The 8694-nt window shown below is 38.0% G+C and overlaps 1 protein-coding gene across 1 annotated transcript in view; it reads left to right on the top strand.

Moving 5' to 3' along the window:
- Carmil1 (capping protein regulator and myosin 1 linker 1) overlaps window positions 1-8694 on the top strand; it is a 303045-nt gene that overhangs the window by 260911 nt on the left and 33440 nt on the right. Inside the window, exon 31 of the mRNA XM_033761782.1 lies at window positions 8576-8642. Within this exon, the coding sequence (XP_033617673.1) occupies window positions 8576-8642 (67 nt within the window). The remainder of the gene's footprint in view (window positions 1-8575; window positions 8643-8694) is intronic.

The raw sequence follows: 8694 nt of genomic DNA, 5'->3' as shown, positions 1-8694 counted from the left end.
AAAAAAAAAAAAAAAAAAAAAAAAAAGGTAGTTAAGGAAAATATGTTAAATTCACTTTTAAAACAATGTTCAAGTTGAGTTAAAAAATCAATAAAAAGTGAACCATTTCTTGGGAAAGAACATAGTGAAATTAGGAGGGTAAAGATTTAATTTTCTGTATCAAAAAAACCCCTGCATATCTGGAAGACCAGGAAATGAACCATTTAAATTTATACATGATGCTCTGCGGTGATCTTCACAACAGTGCCCTTCTCAGAATGCTTTGGATTTAACATCATGATGCTGGTTTAACTTTTATACAAAATGAGATTCTGGATATAAAAATTAATGAGGGTGGTGTAAATCGCTGGATTTATGTTGTGCTCTGTAGGAACTGTGGTGCACCACTAAATCTCTGATTGCTCTTCCTTTTACACATCGATTTACTTCAGCTTCCTCAGAGTTTATGGCTTCCGGGTACACACTCTTCTGGGTTTAAGGAGACGACTCAGTGCTGTCCAGAAGCCATGTAGAGAGAAAGAGCAACTCTTTCTCAGCAAGCTTTCTACCAACTCAGACTTTTGAAAAGGGGAAATACGTTGAAAATCTCTTTCTAACCCACAAATGTGATAATAATGTTTCGCGAGATATCAGTAAGGATTACTGAGTTTTGGTTCCTGTGAGAATTAACTTAGTGGAAAATCTAGTAGAAAATACTTAATTTTTGTAATCCAGTCCATTAAACAGGGATAACCTATATCCACTTTGAAAGTGCCCAGAAAAGCACAAGGTGAGCCAAGGATGTCTTATATCAAAAGACAAGCATTGGCTCTAAATCCAATGAGATCATTTCAAAGGACACAAAATCTAGATTGAAAGGGCTCTTCTGGGATTCTCCAAGTCCCAGAAAAACTGAAAAGAGGAACGACAGCAGTCGCTTATGATCCATTCAGTTAATTTTTTTTTTTAATCCATGAGTTCCTTGAGATAATATAAAGTAAAGGAAGGCCTAGAACAGTGTTCTTCAGCCCTTTTGGCACTGGGGATGTATCTCACAGAAGACAATTTTTCCACAAACCACATGGGGTGGGGGATGAAGGGTGATGGTGTGGTGTGGTGTGATTTTGTGTGATTCAAGGGCATTACATTTATTTTATTTCTATTATTGTTACATTGTAATATAAAATGCACAGCCCTCACACGTGCAGTTCACAGGAGGGTTCACTCTCCTATGAGACTCTAGTGCTTCAGGAGCTTAGGTGGTAATGATAGCAGTAGGACATGTCTGTACATACAGTAAAGTTTCCTTCACCTGATGCTCACCTCCTGCTGTGCAGCCTCATTCCTAACAGGCCATGGATTGTTACTGGTTCTGCGGTTCATGGGTTGGGGGCCCCAGGTCTAGAGAGTTTTACAAAGGAATAGCAGCTGATAAATACAGGGACAATGAAAGAAGTACAAGATTTCAGCTTTACAGCTCCCTTTGCATTCACTAATTCAGGCAAAGGTTGTCAGTAATTGCTTAAAATAGTTGAGTTTCTGCCTGGACTAAAAGTATCACTGTACAGAGTTGTTAATTACCAGGAGAAAGGACACTTTTCAGTGGCGTGGTTGAAAAGTCCCTTCCCAATCAAGGGGTCAAACTTAGCATTGTCACCAGCAGTGGAGCCTCCTGGCACATGGGCCGCCATTGTTGGTGAAACCAAAAATGTTTCACTAGAATCTTAACTCTGAGGAAATGCTTCCACAAATACAGACTGTGGGACAGTCTCTGAAATGCTCTGGATTCTTTAGCATGGGAGGGTGTGAGGATTAGACAGAGGAAGTGGAAGACACACTACCTACCATGTGTAATGGGTGGACTCACCATTAGATTCTCAATCTGAAGAAAGATGTTTTTGTTTGAAGGACAGTTGGGGGAATTTGACTATGGACTATATTAGCGTTAGATATAATGTAATTGTTAATTTTCTCAAATGTTATGGTGTGGTTATGTGGTAGGATATGTGATCTTAGGATGTTTATGCAGAAATATATAAAGGTGAGATATCAGGATGCCAACAACCTTTAAATGGTGTAACCCAAAGTTGTATATATGTGACAGAGCAAGAGAGAGAGAGAGAGAACAATTTGGAGTGACAAATTGTAACTATTGGTTAAACTAAGTGAAAAATATACTTGTATTTGTCATACCATCCTTATACTCCTTTATTTAAAATAAATTTGCAATTGCTTATGTTAAATAGTTGAGGGGCAGGGTAGATGTATATGCTTAATGGTCAATGGTGTACATACCTGAGTAACAAAACTCTGTGGTCCATAGGGAAGTTTTTATTAATCTAACATGAAACTGGAAAAAGAATTTTTCATGAAAATAAATGTATCTGATTTAATTGGTTGTTTTTTATAATAAACTGTGTCCTCTGTATTTTGTGTTTCTGTCTGAATTCCCTTTCTGGTGATGACACTTGTGGTAGTAATGGTTTTCAGTAAGGTGAATACTAGATTAATGCAGTGATTTAACAACACTTTCCAGGCTCTGGGGTGCTACATGTGAATAAGAAAGAATCTGGACTTACCTTTTCCACCCAAAGACAGATGTAACAGTCTCATTTGACCACTACTTCCCATCCCATCTACCATGAGTTTGCTTACTTCCTGTTTAATTTTTGTTCACACATACGTGTACTCATCTGTTTTGGTGTTTTGTATGTTTTGATATGTACATACATGCCATCATTTCTTTCTGAAATTTGCTTTTTCTACTCAGTATTCTGAGATTGTTCATGTTGCTGTCAATGACAGTGTGTTTTCCTTTTAACTGTTGTTGTCCTTTGTCTAGCTGCTGCTCTACCCCTCAGTTCATTTGTTTTCCTGTTGCTAGGCTTGGAAATTGCTCTCAGTTTTTTGCTGTGATAAGTCTGCTTCTTAGTAGTGCTCCTCCTGGCTCTTTCTGTGAGACTAGAAGATTGAAGAAAAAAATGATCATACCGACAGTGCTCATAGTCATAGGCAATTATTGAAACACCGGGATGTCTCTTATTGGCACTATCTTATTTAATCTTCACAATAATTTATTATACAAACTAGGTAACTGATACCTGATTTCACAGTAACATTGATCAAAGTCCCATGAACCAGTCAGTGTCAGACCTGTGTCTGGAGACCGTTTCTTGGATGCCAGAACTGGGAGTGTGTCTGGTTCCCCAGAAAGCATAACCACACACTACTTCAGATGTACAGGAAGGTGTCAAAATCAGTAGAGCTGAAATAAGTGCCCCCCCCAAAAAAATGCATGCAGAATGATCTTCCTCCTGTTAAAACTTTGAGTCAGCCATTGCCATGGTTTCCTTCTAAATAGGAAGGATTTTTTTGCTTGCCTGTTACTGTAGGATGTAAATCAACTGAAAGGTTCTTCACCCTCACAGTGATCATTAGGTGTATAATTGAGACAGAGTACTTGTCTTATTGAATTAACCTTTCAGTAAGAGAAAGTCTAAAATTATCTATGGAGCTTACCCATCACCTATGACACACATGTATACATATCCATAATCTCATGTTTATAGAAGATTCTGAAGACAGAAGTCTTTGTCTTTGGCAAGAAAATTTGAAAATATATTTTTTACTTTTTCTCTTCATTCATTAAGGCTGTTTTCATGCTTATCTAGTGGGTCATAAAATTATTCATAATTGGAGAAAATTGCCTAATAAAGTATGAAATTAGAATTCAGGTTCCAGATGTTGCCTGTTCAAACCTTTCTGATAAAGCAATACTGTCGGTGGTGGGAGTGGTGATGAGGAAGGTTTTTGCACTTAGGAAGAGGCCCAAACCATTTACATACACAAATTACGGAGCCCTGTATGTTCCTCCCGTTTTATGTTGAGAACAATTGCAACAAAAAATAAACATCTACAAAAGATACAACAGCCCAGGGTAAATGGAGTAGGTAACTTTCCTTATATCGTGTTTTAAAAGGGTTCTTCCAGTAATCCTACACTGCTTTTAGGAAGACTGACCTTCTATAACTGGAATTATTTTTTGTTTTAAAAAATTATTTTTAATTTTTCAAAATAAAATATGCCCCGTTACTGGTGACCAGTGAGATTTAAAAAATTATTTAACTAATGCAAAATACAAAGTGACCTAAATTTTGACTGGAAGACAAGGTAGCCTGAATAGTTGGGCCTATTTTAAGGAGATAACAGTACAGGTTTCTGGCATCCGATCCTTTTCTCGAAAGTATGGACAGTTCAAAGTAACTACATCCTGAAATGCATTAGGGAGTACAGAGTGATGTGACTAACCCTGAGAAGGGACCATAGATATAGTGTCCCTGTGTTGCTGCGGGGAGTATCCCTGTGACCCCGGAGCCAGGACTTGCACAGGCCTTCCCGATACCTGTCCAGTGTTTGTGCTTTCGAGCTGGTGAGGCCCCTGTCTCCCACAAGGTGTCCCCATCCCCCACATGGCGTCACCATCCACTCATGGGCCTGATAAATGTCACTTTGCACACACTTCCTAAGAGATAACACCTGTTTGTATGCCTTTCTGCAGTTTCTCCAGCTTTAATTGTGCTTTGCTAGATGCCTCAAGCCAGTAATATTTTGGCCTTATTCTTGCCCTACTGCTTTGCATTTCTTTGTGAATGGTGTCTCTCTCCCTCCCTTTTTCTAGTAATGCTGCTGCTTTATCTCTCTTCCATTCATGTTGTTTTTTTTTTTTTTCCTTTCTTTTTGCTGCATGGAGACTCTCTGCTGTACAAGTGTAAGTATTTTTTGGTAGCTCTGCAGTTTCTGGCCACCTTAGTGGACAGTCTTGTGCTCTGTTTGCTTCTGTGCTGCTTGGCTATTGTTCTGAGAGACTGTAATGTCATTATCCATCTGCAGATCCTGAATTAGCAATCTAGAGACAAGATTGGGTTTTACAGCTGGGCATGGTGATGCTCGCCTGTAATCCCGGCACTTAGGTGACTGGGGCAGGAGGATCATCATGAATTCAAGGCCAGCCTGAGATACATGGCCAGTTCAAGGGTAGCCTGAACTGCCTAGTGAGATCTTGTCTCAAAAAAAAAAAAAGATTGAGTTTTGCAAAATGGGTCAGCCAGTAAAACAGGCGATAAATTTAAATATCCTCTACCGTGTGCCTGAAAGCAAAGGAATGTTGATGAAGAAGATCCCATTACCTATAAGCAAAAAAAGTGCTCATGTCACTCCTGTAATTAGAAAAAGGTGTGGCCACAAAACTTCCAGGCTTTTGTTTTTTCTGATTCCTGTCCTATTTCTTATTTCATACCCAGATTATAGAAAATTGACATTATGGTGTACTTTCCATATTAGAAGATTGTCCTAATCTGCCTTTCAAATGATACTGTGGTTTTTTAAGCCTTGGGGAAGGGAAAAGTGATAATGACTTCTTGAGTTTGGAATAAGATTTTTGTTTATTACTCTGTGTAAACTAAGCAAAAACAAGGAAACAAACATGATATTTTCATGGTGATACAAGCAATTTAACTGTTGTTTTAAAACATTAGTATATGTAGGAAGTACCTACTAAAAGTGGTTTGACAAGAAAACAACATTGTATGATTTAGAAAATTTAGCATTAGCTTTTAACTTGTGGTTAAGTGGGCACCTATCTGTGTCTATAGAGCTACTTGCAAAATAGTTTAAATCCATTATAAAAATTGGATTTCAGAATAGCTTTGCACTGGATGCTACTTTGGGATTCTTAGAAAATATAACTATGGTATTTTGTTCACATTATGTGTGTCACAGTGAGATTTACTGATAGTTTTAGGGCTTTTCTTCTACATAACTGTTGACAGTGTTCATCATGGTTGGTTTCTGAGAAATCCATTTGGGATATGCACCCCTTTGCCTAGTGGAGAAGCTGTGATCGCCCTTACTCAGAGTTAAAATTGTTCCAAAAAAGATGGTAAAGTCAGGTCCCACAGGATGCAATCCATCGGCCCAGCTGTTGATAGGAAGAGTGTAAACAAACCAAATTGCTAGACAAACACTGGGTGAAGAGTCATAGTTTATTTTTACATTTCGTCTTGCTTTAGATTTGTATGTACTTGGATTATAGGAATAACCCAATAAGATTGAGCAAGTCTGTATTTTCTATAAAACTAAGGAAGAAAGAGTTTCAATGAAAGAAAAATGTGAGAGTAGTAAGATTCGCTTTTTTTCTGTTTTTATTCTTCAACTCCATGAGAGAGATTGAAATTGGTTTCATCTTAATACCAGCTATAAAAACTACTCATTGTATGTTCTCCTTTAACTAAAAGCTATAAGCCGGTAAACAAAGCAAAACTTCAGAACCAACAGATATGATAAATTCGATGAGTTTAATGGGAAATATAATTAGGAGTTATTTGTAATTGTAAATAGCATGCAAAATATAGAAAAGCAATGAACCACACTAGAATGCTTTCTCTGATGTGCAAGCTGCTTGATAGTCACAGTTCTAGCCACTCAAAAACCAAATCAGGAGGAGAAAGTTCCAAAACGCCTGATGATTTTTATTTCCTGATGTCTCTAAAATTATGTTAAAGGTCCCATTTACAGATGGCTATCAGATTGTAAATTAGTTTCTTTATATACTGTATATGTTTTCTTATATGTATATATACATATATACACATAATTATATATTCCTTTTCATATATTTAAAATTATATATCTGAAGTGTTACACTTTTCTTTTCCTTTTTTTTTTTTTTTTGCAGTACCGGAGATTGAATTTAGGACCTTGCACTTGCAAGGCAGGCATGGTACCACTGAGCTAAATCCCCAGCCTTGAAGTATTAAAATTTTTCATATATTTTGTGTATATTTGATACCTGTTATCCAGGGTTCAATGATAAGGACATTGGAGCTCAATTATTTTGCCCATGAATACCTTTTCTGTGAAATCTAATCAAGATGCACAGGAGGGAAAATGGAAGACATCTTCATCCCATGCCTTTTCAATCTTCTTTCCTATGTGTGATGATCTAAGCAAAATCAGCTGGAAGTTACATTCCAGGCTGCGTCTTGGTCCTTTGTCTCCCATTATTGTACCTAAGGGGCATAGAATTCTGAAAGATTTTTCACAACCAAGCACAGCATATATTGTGGTAGTTTGTTATCTCCTGAGAACTAATTATCTTCAGAGCTTCACTCAGTGAATAAACTGGTCAGCCCACGGACTTATTCAGTCAACTGCAAAACCAATTTGACAGAGAACCACCTTCAAACTGGATCCTCTTCCAGTTGCATTTTGCCTGCTGGTTTTTATTGACCGGTATTTTTTCTTAAACCTGCAAAGCCTATTACTTTATACGCAGCTCTTCCTCAGATCGTTGTTGCCTTTAACAAAGCCTTGACAGGACCAATTCAGCAAGTTTCATTTTCCATTTCAGGAAAACCATTCTAGATTTAAATAGAACTACTCATAATTTCCCCCTTTCAACAATAAGAGCAGAAGGATGTTATTATTAAAATTGGCGTAACTGTCAGAGCTGTAAGGCTGTTTACTTTTAAAGATTAGGATGAACCAATTTATTCTTTGAATCAAGGAATATTTTTCAACCATGTGGATTTTTTGAGAAAGCTTTAGATGACAGCCTGATAAATGAAAGTGTAAAAGTCATGTTCTTTCAGTAGCATTGTCTCTTAATTTATACGATACCAGCTTTGAACCAGTTTAAGCATTGCCACAGTCCATCTGCCTGGGAGTGTGGTAGGAAGTTGCTGGGCCAACGTGATCCTGTCCCTGATACGGCTTCAGCTGGCAGCTGGGTCATTAGTCTTTATCAGTCTCCAGGACTTGTTTTATCCTTTGAGGGGTGTGTGTGGGGGTGGGTGGGTGTGGGTGGGTGTGTGGGTGAGTGTGTTGGTGATGGCAGATTCCTTGCAGCTTCAACCCTCATGTGATGAAAGTGACAGAAGAAAATGTCTCTCTGACACGGTGCTGTGCAGTCAACGGTTGATACCAGTGGTGGGAAAACACTCTCATGTTTTGGCCTTGGTTTGGGTTTCACTTTTGAAAAGACTGGCAAAATCCAAAACATCCTACTGAAAAGTGCCAGCTGGTAGAACTTTCATGTCATGGTACCTTTTTCTGACTGGTCTTTGCCCATGATGTGAATACAGAAATCTTGGTGGCAAACTGAACCAAAGAATTAAATGATTATGTGTTGAAGTGACATCTAAAGACTTCAGTGTATTTGCAGTAATGTTGCGATGACAATGAATTCTTTTCAGTTTTTGACTAATTTTTATAGTCTTTGATTTTCCTTCTTTATGTCCATCTTAATACCCTCATGCAACACTCCTCATGAAGTGAAGTTCTATATCTTTCCTGTTCTTTTCAGCTCCTGGGATAGGTTATAACTAGTTAGGGCTGGGGGAAAAGGAGAAAATTAGCCATGTCATTTGAGAAAGTTATAACAAATCTAGCACTTCGGCCTTTGAGTCAGGTTGTCAGTGGTACTGAACCATACCCCAAAGAAGCAAGAGAAATAGTGAATCAAGAATGTTCTGAAGTTTGAAGGCAAGTTTTCTGTGACGACTTAAGTGCTTTTTTTTTTGTTTTGTTTTATTGCTAGATGACTCCTAAATCCAAAAGGAAGAGTATTCACAGCCGGATGCTGCGGCCTGTTTCCAGGGCCTTTGGTGAGTGTGTGACCAGCACTGTTGGCCTGTCACTAGAAGCACACCCACAGGA

The sequence above is a fragment of the Fukomys damarensis genome, unplaced genomic scaffold (assembly GCF_012274545.1).
Source record: "Fukomys damarensis isolate Sample0158 unplaced genomic scaffold, DMR_v1.0_HiC HiC_scaffold_10, whole genome shotgun sequence".
Lineage (NCBI taxonomy): Eukaryota > Metazoa > Chordata > Mammalia > Rodentia > Bathyergidae > Fukomys > Fukomys damarensis.
This window is presented reverse-complemented; position numbering and strand designations above follow the sequence as displayed.